At 41.4% G+C, this 14,424-nt stretch overlaps 1 protein-coding gene across 1 annotated transcript in view; it reads right to left on the bottom strand.

The window, feature by feature from the left end:
- Window positions 1–426: 426 nt before the first annotated feature.
- LOC136852087 (uncharacterized) overlaps window positions 427–14,424 on the bottom strand; it is a 22,930-nt gene continuing 8,932 nt past the window's right edge. Inside the window, exons 2-3 of the mRNA XM_067126538.1 lie at window positions 1,951–2,457; window positions 427–1,601 (exon numbers count right to left, since the gene is read on the bottom strand). Of these exons, the coding sequence (XP_066982639.1) occupies window positions 427–1,601; window positions 1,951–2,457 (1,682 nt within the window). The remainder of the gene's footprint in view (window positions 1,602–1,950; window positions 2,458–14,424) is intronic.

Raw genomic sequence — 14,424 nt, 5'->3', positions numbered from 1 at the left:
ATTAACGTAGAATTTATTTATGATTCAATATCATTTAACCTCTTTTTACTCAGAAAACAGGCCTGCCTACTCACGTTCGCATTCTGGGAATGAAAGACGTTCACGTAACCACCTAAGCATAAATTCAATTAATGTAATTACCAGTTACGTCCGCTTTTACTGTAAAGATCCCATTGAGAGAGAGAGAGAGAGAGAGAGAGAGAGAGAGAGAGAGAGAGAGAGAGAGAGAGAGAGAGAGAGAGAGAGAGAGAGAGAGAAGCATAACAAACAGCCAAAGGTCCTTATCAAAGGAAGCTGGGGTTTCAGAAGCGATATTTCCAAGTCCATTTGTTATGATATTCGAGAGTTCGGTCCTTTGAGACAGGGAACAGAACCGAGAGTTGCCATGCATTTTCAAGAGGTGCAAAAGAAACAAGCAGGAAAAATTTACTGGTGGGGGTGGTGAAAGGAGGTGGTGAAGGGGTGGCTAGAAGGGGAGGTGGTGGAGGGGGAGGTGGTGGAAGGGGAGGAGGTGGTGAAAGGGGAGGTGGAGAAGGGGGGTGGTGGAGGGGGAGATGGTGAAAGGGGAGGAGGTGGAGGAAGGGGAGCTGGTGGAGGGGAAGGTGGAGAATGGGGGTGGTGGGAGGTGGTGAAGGGGAGGTGGAGAAGGGGAGGTGAAGGGGAGGCAGTGGAGAGGGAGGTGGTGAAAGGGGAGGGTGAAGGGAAGGTGGAGATGGGGAGGTGGTGAAGGGGAGGTGGAGAAGGGGTGGAGGGGAGGTGGGGAAGGGGAGGTGGAGAAGGGGAGGTGGTGGAGGTGAGAAGGGGAGGTGGTGGAGGGGGAGGTGGAGAAGGGGAGGAAGTGATGTGGTAGAAGGGGAGGTGGTGAAGGGGAGGTGGAGAAGTGGTGGTAAATAGGGAGGTGGAGAAGGGGAGGTGGAGATGGTGGTAAAGAGGAGGTGGTGAAGGGGAAGGTGGTGAAGGGGGAGGTGGTGAAGGAGGAAGTGATGTGGTATTTGGTAATGGGGATGTGGTGAAGGGGAGGTGGAGAAGTGGTGGTAAAGAGGGGAGGTGGTGAAGGGGAGGTGGTGAAGGGGAGGTGGAGAAGTGGTGATAAAGGGAGGTGGTGAAGGGAAGGTGGAGAAGGGGAGGAGGTGAAGGGAGGAGATGGGATTTGGTGGGGAAAGGTGGAGTGGTGGTGAAGAGGGAGGTGGTGAAGGGGAGGTGGTGAAGGGAGGTGGAGAAGGGGAGGTGGTGAAAGGGTAGTGGTGAAGGGGAGGTGGAGAAGGGGAGGTGGTGAAAGGGGGGAGGTGGTGAAAGGGGAGGAGGTGGTGGAGGGGAGGTGGTGAAGGGGAGGGGAGGTGAGTGGAGGGGGAGGTGATGGAGGGGAGGATGTGATGGAGGGGGAGGAGGTGGTGGGGAGGTTTTGAAGGGGAGGTGGTGAAGGGGATGTGGTGGAGGGGAGGTGGTGAAAGAGGAGGTGGTGGAGGAGTGCAGTGAAGGGGAAGGTGGTGGAGGGAGGAGAAGGTGATGGGAGAAGTGGTGAATATGGGAGGTGGTGGAGGGGAAGGTGGTGGAGGTGGTGAAGGGGAGGTGGAGAAGGGGGTGGTAAAGAACTGGGAGGGCTGGTGGAGGGGTGGAGAAGGGAGGGTGGAGAAGGAGGTGGTGTGAAGGGGTTGGTGGAGAAGGGGGTGGTAAAGGGGAGGTGGTGAAGGGGTGGTAAAGAGGTGGAGAAGGGGAGGTGCTTAAAAGTTAGGGAGGTGGTTTAACCAGACCACTGGGAGGTGATTAACAGCTCTCCTAGAGAGGGAGGGCTGGAGAAGGGGGTAGACTTATTTTACGGGCTAAGAACCAACTGGTTACTTTAGGCAACTAACAGGGAGGTTGTGGAATCCGAACCACATTATAGGGAGAAATGAATTTCTATCACCAGAAATAAGGCTGGCTGGGGAATGGTGGAGGGGAGGTGATGACCAAACGGAGAGTGGTGAAAGGGGAGGTGGAGGTGGTGGAGAAGGGGAGGTGGTGGAGGGGGAGGTGGTGAAAGGGAGGAGGTGGTGAAGGGGGAGGTAGTGATGTGGGAGTTGGCATGGGGGAGGTGATGGAGGAGAGGATGTGGTAAAGGGGGAGGAGGTGCTGCAGGGGAGGTTTTGAAGGGGAGGTGGGGAAGGGGATGTGGTGGAGGGGAAGCTGGTGAAAGAGGAGGTGGTGGAGTGAGAAGCAGTGAAGGGGAAGGTGGTGGAGGGGAGGAGGAGGTGAAGGGAGAAGTGGTGAAATGGGAGGTGGTGGAGGGGGAGGTGGTGAAGGGGGCAGTGGTGGAGGTAAAGGGAGATGTGGTGGAAGAAGGGGAGGTGGAGAAGGAGGATGTGGTGAAGGGGGAGGCAGTGGAGGGGAGGAGGTGGTGAAGGGGAGGTGGTGAGAGAAGTGGTGGAGGGGCAGAGGTGGTGAAGGGGGAGGTGGTGAAGGAGGTGATGAAGGAGGCTGGAAAGATGGGGAGGTGGTGAAGGGGATATGGTGAAGGGGAGGCGGTGGCAGGGGATATGGTGAGGAAGGCCTGGCGCTGGTCCCTATGAGGTTACTTCAGTGCTGGAAAGGAAACTGAGAGTAGGTAGGTTGGAAAGGTGTAACAGGAGGAGAACTCATAGTTGCACTATAAAACTCATTACATTAAACCCAGAAGTCTAGCAGGTGCAACTTCCCATATGTCCAACAAGCTACAGGTGTGGGATTCCTTCCTCAGCTCTTCCAGAACATGAAGGTATTCCTGGCTGGGTAGAACCAACCAGTTGGTTCAGAGAATTTCCCAGACTCCCCCTCCAATAGGTAAGTCTCCTATGCAATAATAAACAAAATTCAAATTTTTAAGTCATTTGCATTTTTCCTAACATACAAACTTGGTCTTTACATTTGCAGCCCACCTCTGCCACACCTCAATCTGGTACCTAAGCCAAAAGGCAAAGTGGAGTAGAAACTGACAAGTGGATAGGGCTTCCCCCAACCATTGGTAGTTAATGACCGTGTCTGAAAGTTTAACAGCTGTTCTAGCTCACGTCTTCAAGCCAAATCCCTAAGTAAAGAACTTCAGGTTTGTATGTTAGGAAAAATACAAATTACTTTGATAAAAATTGGCTATTTTGAGTCCATCCTTTGGTTGACAATACAGTAGTATTCCTGTGTTTTTATTCCTTTCTAAGAAGATGATTATTTCTCAAGTTATGGAAAATCTGTTTGTTTTTATTCAGTACAAAGTTACCTTAATGGTGGTAGTGTAAGGGCATCAAATCGCCTCCATTCTTGTGTTTTGCTCCTCATATGTACATTAATCACATCACATATGTTACTTGTTATTATTTCAGATTCTTTATGTATCTCATTGTATGCACCATTGTACGGCCTTTCCACCAATATATATATCTGCCTTTTACATGTTCTGTAACGCATTATATATGTCTTTTTATGCCTGTTAACAAACACAAATTCTGTATGGACGCAGCGGGGGCCTCAGGTCGCCTGCTACCTTTTCGTCCGCTTTCCACATTATAAACACCTGTCGAGAACAATAAAGAAACAGTCTTTCACTTCTGACATTTCTTGAACCTCACAGTAGTTATACAGTAAGTAAAAGTCGTAGTACACCATATACTGATACTACAACTTCAATGTTTACTTGAAATGGTAAAAAAAGTTAGTTGCAAAAATGTCCAGGGTAGGGTTTATTGATAGGCCAACATTGTGGAGAGAGTGTACAAAAATACAATTGGTCTGATACAAAATATAGGAGCATGTTACCTTATCACAAGCTGTGAGGTAATTCAGATAGTATTCAATACTGCACATGAGAAACATAAGCAATACAGGCAGTCCCTGAGTCACAACAGAGATCTGTTCCTGAGGCAGCGACTCAAGTCGAATACGCCTTAAGTCAGATATTAGTAATAATAATAGTAATAATAATAATACTGTATTCTTCATTTCAACTCATACAATCTAGATCCACAAGATAAAATGATAAAAATGATAATTGGCAATAAATACAGTACTTAACATTAAAAAAAATCTAAAAATGAAAAAAAAAAAAGGGAAGAATTCTTAGCACTGTACCAACGGATGTCGAGACCATCGTAACCAGGGGACTCCCTGTACTGTGCAAGGTAACACTGAAAACTGATCAAGTTGACAATACAAGACCTCCCATGCTGAGGAATTACACAAGGTCTCTGGTGCTTACATACCAGACACACACGCTTACTTTCTGCACTGATCAGGTACATAAGATACATACCATCACTAAGGCTTACATACCAGACATGCATAATAGTCACTGGTTTCTTTAGTTAATGGACTAAGTGAGGACTTAGGAAATAAATGTCCAAGAGGGCCAGGGGACCTGAATGGGGAGGCCTGGGCAAGACTTTATCTGTTGGGAGCTTTCACGACTGTTACTGTATTGGCTAAAAAGCAAAAATGTCATTACACGTCATTTCTTCTATTACTTTTGAATGGCCAAGTGTCATGACTATGTCAGAGAAATTTCGATCACTCATAGGCTGCTTGTGTTTGTCCTCCCATTCTCACTCTTCCATTTCCCCCCTCTAATGCATAACTCCAAAAGTTACAATGAATTTATAACTGATGAATTTATGAACAAAATCATATTAAGTAAGGGCTTTTCTCAAGTTGCAATACCAGTGAACTGAGAAACTTGAAGAACCACTACGAAATAACATATCAGTATAAACAGCCCAGTCATGTTCCATCAAAACTTTTCTTTTTTATCAGTGTCTGTCTTTGCATGTGTATATATATATACTGAAGTCACTTACAATACACACTTGCTGTGTGTTTGCTTGCCTTCCTCTTTCTCTCTCTGGGTTATTCTTTACTGCTATTTATGTACTGTATATGGTACTGTATGGCATACAAAACTTTGTGAATCCTTCCTTGATCAAAACCCCTTATAATCACCTTCAACTTTGGCAATCATATATCACTGGTTGAAACCTTGGGTAAACACTTAATGCAATATGTTTAATGTTAAACACAATTATATCAATCACATTTTATTTTGGGACTTTAATTTGTAATCGTATGATCATGCACAATGCAAAAGAAACGAAGTAACCAGATACTACAGTATTGTTATAATTGGTTGCACAAGAGTAAATTTACATGTAATCAACAAATCAACTGAACTTTGTACAATGTAAATTTAATTGCATAGTAAAGTTCTTAAAGGTATTGCCTGTCCATACGACACAAGCAAAAGACTAGGTATTACTTTAGTTCTTGTTCACTTTTCATTCAGTCCCAACTGTTAAATTAGAATGTGATGGAGGCAACAGTTACTTCATACCCATATAAGTCAAGGGACATCAAAATGATTAAGCACTGCATTTAGATCTTGTCTTCTACTCATTCAGTTGTAACCGTTTAAAAACTACTGTACATGATATCTGTATTCTCTCTCTCTCTCTCCACTCTGCAGGTTTAAAAGGTCTTGTTATCAAATGTGAAGTGTAATCTTTCTTTTCAGCCTTCAAAGGTAATGCCAATTGCAGTTTTGCATCTGTCTGTCTCTCTCTCTCACTTTTGCCAGCACTCAAGGATTGATTTCCATACCTTAGAGAACTCACATGTGTCACCTTGTTTCTATAAATTGCTCACATTCAGAGTAAGAACTCGATATACAGTGTGGTAAAGTTAATATCCTTTAATGGAATGTAGTTAATACTGGTGCATCAATCAGTGTTTTCATTAAATATGGTGCAATACATATTCCAAAGTTGTTTCAATGAATAATATATGATATCCTAAGCTCTAGTAGATTAAGATGTTTTGAAAGGTGTAAATTTTTTATGTCACACCAAATAAATAACAATAATGCTGTAATACATCTTTAATAAGACTTGAATGAAATGTTTATTAGATTTTGAATGTGGAGGTCACAAAATGCAAAACAAAATAGTAGCTACTTTCAATATCAAATAAGCATGTGTTAACATACATGTATGTGTATACATGTGCACCTACATAATATATGCATCATGATGCTGTGGATTTGCACATTTCTCTTTCTACCCAAGGGTTACTCTTAATAAATAAGAGATTTTTCAAGTTAGTCCCATGTAAACAGTTCCAGCAATAGTTCCAGCAAGAGACAAACAGGTAGTTGAGAGAGAGTTTCAAGTTAATTTTTTTATACATTTATTCAGTAAACAGTTTTGTACAGTTTGGTTTTCATTATTTGCACAGTACTGTAGTGTATTTTGCATTGTTTATAAGCATATGCTGCACAATACTGTAGACAAAACAGGTAAAAAAATAAGGTACAAAATGATAATTTTCATATAATTAATTATTTGGATGCTTACCTACTGTTAAAAGTTAGCTTATATCTTCATGCCATTTGGTGTGATTGGCATATAAAACAAAAAAAAATAACACTTGGCTAACCTTTATGACTGTCTCTGTAATCACCTGTTTCCCATCAGGTGGCGTTGGAATGTTTACTTTGTTGTCAGCATTCTTCATGACCACCCACTAAGATGTGGGGAGGCTGGCTGGGTTTCCACTTTAACAGTAGGTAAGAATTCAAATAATCAATTTTATCATGAAAATTATCATTATTTGAAATGAATCTTACCCATTGTTAAAGTTAGCTGGCTACCTCATTGAATAAGGATGGTGGGTTAGTGTGGCCAGAGAAACAATGTTCAGGCTGGAAATGCCCAAGGCTCCATGGCCTCGTTGCATAACAACTGTCCAATTTGCCCTCCCAACTCTGAACTTCTCTGTGTGAAGAGTGTGGAGAGAAAGTGTCAGAAGTTGATAGGGGTAAAAAAGATACAAAGTATCCTTCCCTGAGAACCATCACTACCAAAGGTTCTTCCTGACACTTTGCCAGACACTTCTGAAATTCTACACACAGCCTACTTGAACTGGATTTTCAAAACATCAGTTATAGTTACATGTGTAATTTTCCACTTAGAATGAGAGCCAGATCACTGCTGAAGCAGAACTCGAGAGTGGTTTGGGAAATTCTATATGGAAGTTACAAGCAAAAAAGGCTGTAGAGGTAAGACACTAGAGGAAAGACTTCAAAGGTAGTGCTAATAAGTTTCTAATCTCCTGATCCGAGACATCTTAGGTGATGGCCTTAAACACTTAGGGGTTAAGGAGAAATTGATGGGACACTGTCAAAAATAGCTAGTAATGGTTGAGCAGGACTACTTTACATGATTTGAAAGCAACTGTTTCTGTTACTTTACCACAAACTGAGTTGTCAGAGAATAATACATTCCTCCCATTAGCCTCAGAAGTAGGTCTATCAAGGAGAGGTTACAGCTCTGATGAATCATCATGAAACTGCCTCTTCAGGCCTACTAGTTACGATTATTATCATCACCATTATCTCTTACATACAATATATCTACATACATGCATACCATGGAATGTTAGCTATGATGTCATGGAATTCCGGTAGTAAGAGCTGGACAGAGTGAACGGGTGCTGGACATCTGGGTGGGGAAGGTAGGGGATTCTTGCAAGATGTCACCATGTAACCGTGGCAACAGTCGGTGCCGTCTCCACAACAATTATGAGGCAATACCGAGAAGCGAGAGCTGTTCTATCACCAAGCGAATTCACTCTAGATAAGTAAGCGACGGAAGAGGAAGAGCCGCTATTACAAAAAGGAATAATTGCCACAAGGTAGTGAATACAAGATGATACAGGGGAAAACTGAGCAAGAGGGGGGTGGGTTATCGTCCAGTCGGAGGACAATACTGGGTGAGAAAATGATAACAGAACCAATATGTGGCTCAGAACCACTCAGGCAAACATAAGTGTCTGTATCCCAAAATAACTCTACGGTTCACACACATCCCTATCACTCTCCCTAAAATGGATGACACATGAGCCAGTGAACGCGAGTGCCAACCTACCAAACAACTCATCCAGAGAATGCACCGAACTTGAAGCAGAGAGACAGCTGATGGAGGTGGTGAAGGGCACAAGCCTTCAACCTGAGACACACCATGGTTCTATGTCCGCAGAGAAGACCAGCGGACCCACTGCAATCCAAAGGGCTCTGGCTACAGACAGACGCCAAGGCTCCGGCATCAACTCTCCCACAGGACAAAATGAAAAAGGTCAATTACTAAGGGGGGGTGGCATCTCCGCCTTAATATATACAGTAGTCAAATTTCTAACCATAACAAAAGAATACAGTAAATCTCAGTTACTTATTTTTTCTCCTGAACCACACATGGAACAAAAGAAGGGGGAGCAGAAGAAGTGAGAGGAATTAACCTAGGCTACCAGGTAGGCTAATGGAGGAGGAGGAGGAGAAGCAACACCGGAAGACAAAGGAAAAGACTGAGTAGGCTCATGGTGTGCCCTGACGAAATGTCTACATAAACTTTTGGCCCCTTGCATCTTCTGATACTTCACAAAATTTTCATCCTCTCATCAGATCTTCACATCAAGAAAACCATACTCATGCCTCAACAGCTAGGCTAACACATAGGCTGCGTAGTCACGCACCATCGAAACATTCGGTCACAAACTCTTTCCTATACAGCCTAATGCTTTCATCTCTGCTTGTTATAGATGAGTGCATGAACAGAAAACAAGCCCAATACCGTACAGGAGAAAAGAAGCCAAAAATCATCAAAATTATTACTAATGCCGATTCACAATGTCTGCATAAGGACTAAGGACACAGCATGAAGAATTCTGACAAGAAGGTAAGCATTCCAACTCCACCAGGTGAGAAACAGGTGATTACAGAGACAGTCCTAGTGGGTTAGCCAAGTGTTATTTTTTTTAATTTTGTATGACAATCGCAACTAATGGCACAAAGATATAAGTTAACTTTAACAGTAGGTAAGATTCATTCCAAATAACTGACATTTTACAACCATGAAGTGTTTTTTTTTTTACCATATCCTCAAATTTCCAATCTCCACAACAGCCTTGGATATATTACAGCAGATAATTGAGGGTTTACTATAAATGGCTACTTTCCAGTATGAATTCTCATATCAATTATTATAAGATGTTTCCTGGAATATGCTTTTCCACATTCTTGCGTGTGAATGGCTTCTCTCAGGTATGAATACAGTACTCATGTCTTGTACAAGTAATTTTAGTGGAAAAAAACATTCCCATACTTCCTTGCACTTAAAAGGCTTTTCTCCAGTATGGCTTATCTATGTCTTGTAAGATGATGTTTCCTTGAAAATGCTTTCAAATATGAAGTTTTCATAATAAAACTAATATTGTAATACTTACCTGAACACCTGAATTAGCCCTGGTCACCTACCAGCCCGAACTACATCTCAGTAGCTTTTACCCACTAGTGGGTAATTAACTGTCAGCATTACCAATGCTTACAGGAAAATCTTGTCAAATAAGTTATCTGAAGTACCACTGGCAACAATGCTGCAAGTCCCGGTCGAGTGAGGCCGACATCCTCAATTGCATTGTTCACTAATCAAAATGAAGTGGGGAGGAGGGTGGGAATCATTCAGGTGTCAACACACACACAGACTACCTAGCTACATATATATAATATATGTATAACCAACTATATATATATGTAACAGTAACAACAACTTTTTTATGCTGTAACATATGTATATGTATATGTGTGCATGCTCATATGCTCAACATGCTCTTTCTTTGTGTCAATATTGCTGTATGGCAATGTATACATATGTAAACAAATACATGGAAGTCGTTGATAGACCATCCCCTTCGATGATATTATTCCCAGTAAACAAGTGTAATGTGACATTTGCAACTTAATATGTATATAAATATGCAGATTTATGATAAACTAAATATATATGTATGCTATGTATAATACTTTAACTATATATATATATATATATATATATATATATATATATATATATATATATATATATGTATCATTGAACTCCATGCGAATGTAGTATATGTCCTCAATATTCATGTTTCTCTAGTTAATTTAATGCTTTATTTTTCATCCAGATTATATTCCAGGCTTGAACATTCGCTACTGAACATATACATACTGTGTGTGTGCACATGTATGTGTGCATATATATACATATTATAATGATATGGCATGTAAGAAATATAGTACCAAATTTACAATGCTAAGTGCACTTCATTGACATTGCTTTCCTGTATTTAATCACGATACTAGTATCCCTACTTGTGTCATTTGCGATATCTGACACAATGACAGGGCATTATTTCTTCACCAATGAAATATATTGATTTTTATTTCGATTACCTTAAGAAGGACTAAATCTATTTTATCAACTAACAATATAAACAAGAGCTTAATAAATGAATAATCGAACGCTTTTCTGGTACTTTTGTCTTCCTTCTTTGATTTCATAAGATTTAAGTTATATATTGATACAACATTTATGTCGTAATCAAAGTCGTCATACATCGCTCATTATAAAAATGGGTTATATGGCTGCGAGAGGAAGATCGGTTGACCAAAATAAGCAAATCAGGCGACAAATAAATAGACTCAAAAATGGTAAACAATTAAAATCACGGAAGGCTTTGCTTTTGGAAACGCGAGTATATTTGTTTAAACTTTATTATCTCGAAGAGCGTTACAGACGGCTGACGATGGACCTCTGGAAAGAAGAGACAAATGTCAATTATTGTGTCACTGTTAAGAAACAAAACAAATGAAAAACTGTTCAAACTTGAACCGTATGTCGATATTTAAAAATGCCTATTAATATTAGAAACGAATCTACAACAGCACTCTATCAAAAAGAGATAAATCTGGCAGTGATGTCACTGGCGAAGGAGCAATGTTTAAAATTTGATACCAAATTTTATCGCTGTTATAGCCTGTGGCCTTTATGTTAAATACTTGCTCTGTGCGCTTTATTGATACATTCGTGGTATTAAAAATAAGATGTGATCAAGCCCGCACGGGTAACAGTTTCCGAACTCGATATTTGAAGTCCATTCACAAAGGGGATGAGTGGCAGCTGATACTAAGTTCGCCCTCTTGCTCGCGTCCACCATTCGCGTCTTCCGTCCCGATGGTGATTCGTTTGCTGTTTACAAGTATTGCGTCGTTGTGCTGGTTGTCTTGCTTTTTCCGAGTAACAATCCTCGCAAACTGGCCGCCAAGAAGCGGCAGACGAAACTACCTTTGTGGAGACCGAAGCAGACCTTGGTTCTCGAAGATCCCATCGGCTGGCAACTTCCTGACTACCTGTAAGGACGTATCTGGCTCATATCACCCTTAGACTACGAAGTTTATAAATAGGGTGCCTATGACAACTGAAATCAAGCAGAAGACTGAAATCTGCGGGTAGCAAACTGTTATGAAGTTATCTTGCAAATGGCATCAATCAGACCATTACGGTACTAATTGTTCCTGCTGTCATGACTTCTTATCGGCTGTCCTGGATCCCACTGCACTTGTGTGACCAACTAAATGGTTTTTCTGCAACACGAAGCACTATTAGAAAACCAGCCTGTAGTATGCCCATGGAACCACGCAATACCGAGCTTGCGACTAAATACCATTTTAGATTTTTGCTGTCTGGGGGTCTTTAACTGTTTAAAAAGCAGGAAAGAAATCGGGATATTCTCCCACCCCAATATCGGAAACCAACGGGGGCCACTAGTAACGTCCCTAGGCTGAAATGCAGAATATAGCGAAGATGAGTTCGTATCGGGGAGGAGAACGATATTGACTGTTTAACTCAAAAATTCGATAACTATTCAGCTTCCCGGGAGCCAGCCATCATCTGAATGAAGTGTTTAAGGTAGAAGATGCCAGTCATTCTATAAAATGAGCTAATATTTAACTCAAGCTTCCATATAGAGAGCTTATTTATATTTATGTCAGCTATATGGTAAATTCTGTTCTGTATGGCGAACCAACAAAATATTGTATTTTCATGTGATTGTTTGTCTTTATGTGTTGAACATTTTGTTCTTCGTGGCTGCTTCGTCTACGACGCATGTATCATCAAACCATGATTGACAAACTGATACAATGTGATGACTCAGGAACATGCTAACACTAAGTATGTCGGCATTTTGTTTAGCCAATTCCAGATCTGATATGCCATCTGGCTATCAGTACACCTATCCTTTCTATAGGAAATTAAATGGCACAATCGCTGGATATCAATTGCTCTGGTCAGGAGAAACTCGGCCACCATTCTGTGTTTGTCGTCTCTTCACTGGCTGGCTTATCAAGCTGCCCGACTACACCGTAAAGAATCGAGCATTATATTTATGAAGTGACACTAATTCTATCTATATCTAAGATATATTATAGACAATTTACAATATTTAACAGGTAAATATATTCTATCATGCCTCAAAAGAAGAAGAAGAGAGAAGAGAAGAAGAAGAAGAGAGAAGAGAGAGAGAAGAAATTCTTGTCTAGATGTCAGGCTATAATGTTGTGATGCAAATCCTAGAAAGTGAATAGAAAAGAAGAAAAGAAAAGAGAAGAAGAAGAGGAAGAAGAAGAAGAAGAAGAAGAAGAAGAAATACAAGAATAAAAGAGAGGCAGAGCACGGTGATGACGTGGCTGTGTTGTTGTGTGTGGTTCAAATACGCTGATCGAGGCAGGATTTTTGCATGAGCTCAAGCGATTATGTCGTGTTGAGAGCCATAAAACGATCATAAAGGTGGAAAATAGTGGCCTCACGATTAGGATTAATTAAATCATGAGTCAGCACAATAAGCAGCAATAGTTCTAACTCCGCATGAAGGCAGTTTTCATCAGAGCCAGAAACAGAGGCTGAACAGTGATGCTCTGGCCTCCAATCCAGCTGAGAGGGGTCTTTCACACCTGTCCAGGACTCTGAGAAGATTCAGTCACACCTATTCCTTCAGTCAGACTTTTATTTGAAGGAAAGATAAAATCCTTCCAATAGGAGAACTAGAAGGAAGATGAAGATACGAAGGCGGGAAACTGAATCCGAACTGTGGTCCTTCCTCGCTATGATGGTGTAAGTTAATTGCACGGAGTGTTGGACACACCGCATGACTTTTGTTGGTACTGACGATCCGATCCTTATGGCTGCAAGTGTAATCAGAAGAGAAATTATAAATCTGCCGCCTACGAAGATATCAATGCCAAAAATAATTAATCTAGGAAGATGTCATCGGCAATAACGGCGGATGCCAAATCAATGAAGTGGCGCATACGGCGAAGGAGAAGATCATGACATTGACAAAATATCTTACTGTCGAATTATCATATCGAGAAGAAGACGTCGCTGTCTATGCTGCCACGGTAAATCTTTGCTTTTCTCCAGATGACAGCTTTTCGAAGCTTTAAAACGTGTTTTCTTTGCATGGGGTGCGAATGAGCTTGAGGCTCAAGGATGAAAGCTGTTCTTTCTGATAATATTGTGCTAATTCATGAAATGTCGAATTTTCATGATGGCTGTTGAATCTGTTTTTGCATGGCAAAATGGTGAAAGATAAATTCTTCTGGCGCACCTTTTTATTCGTGAGCGATCTTCAACTGCTCTTTTGTTTTAACATGTTACTGCATTTTTGACTAGTGACAGACTTGGTTTCATAATATTTTGGTTCTAACAGAAGAACTAATACCTGAAAGTGACTAAAATAAGACTGAAAAAGCAACATGTGAAGTGAACATGTAGTAGTTCGTGCGGCACTAGTACAGAGAAAGAACAAGCGGAAAAATAGTGCTGTGCTTAATTCCCAAAACCTGTGAAAAGGTGTGCTGGTGGAAGAAAGGAAGACTTCAGATAAGTCTTTGTCTTCTTCAAATTTGTATTGTTGATGAAATAAATCGCGATTACTAGTGTTTAACTGCCGAGATGTGTAACCAAGTTTACACGCCAGCCTAAGCTATTACACAAAAATTAGTATGAACGGCCTTTTGAAAGTTTTGTCTCGGAATTTCATCGGTCTATCTGTTCTAAGTTGTTCATTCCCAGTTATAGATGTATTCTATTAGCCACTGCCCATATGGAGTGTGTGCTTGTGACCACCATGAGCTGGTAGGTAACAGTTGATTAGCATGGTGCAAGCAGTGCCTCACGCTCTGCTAGCTACTGTGCAACTATTTATAGACAACTTTTTTTTTCTTTGTTCGAAGGCTGCGAAATGTGGCAGATTACTACTTGTCCTGACATTTGATGCGAATGGCTCAGCGTGTTGGGGCGTGTAACTGACTCTCTTGAGTGGCGTGATCTGGGTGGTCAATTTGCTGTTATGTTGAGCGAAGTCTTCAAAACCATGGCAATTTCTTTTCGTCTACGTTAATGGAGGCTGATGAGTGCAATGTTCTGTTTTGCTGGCTTTCTGCCTTACTTTCTGCGATATTGCTGCAAGAAGTTAAGCGCTGCCGATACTCTGCTGTACTGATGACTTCTGGCAAAGTCAAGATTCAGTACATATAACGTCTTGATTCTGTTC

This window comes from Macrobrachium rosenbergii, chromosome 25, assembly GCF_040412425.1.
Source record: "Macrobrachium rosenbergii isolate ZJJX-2024 chromosome 25, ASM4041242v1, whole genome shotgun sequence".
Classification (NCBI taxonomy): Eukaryota; Metazoa; Arthropoda; class Malacostraca; order Decapoda; family Palaemonidae; genus Macrobrachium; species Macrobrachium rosenbergii.
The sequence above is the reverse complement of the archived record's forward strand: the minus strand, read 5'-3'. Positions and strand labels throughout refer to the sequence as shown.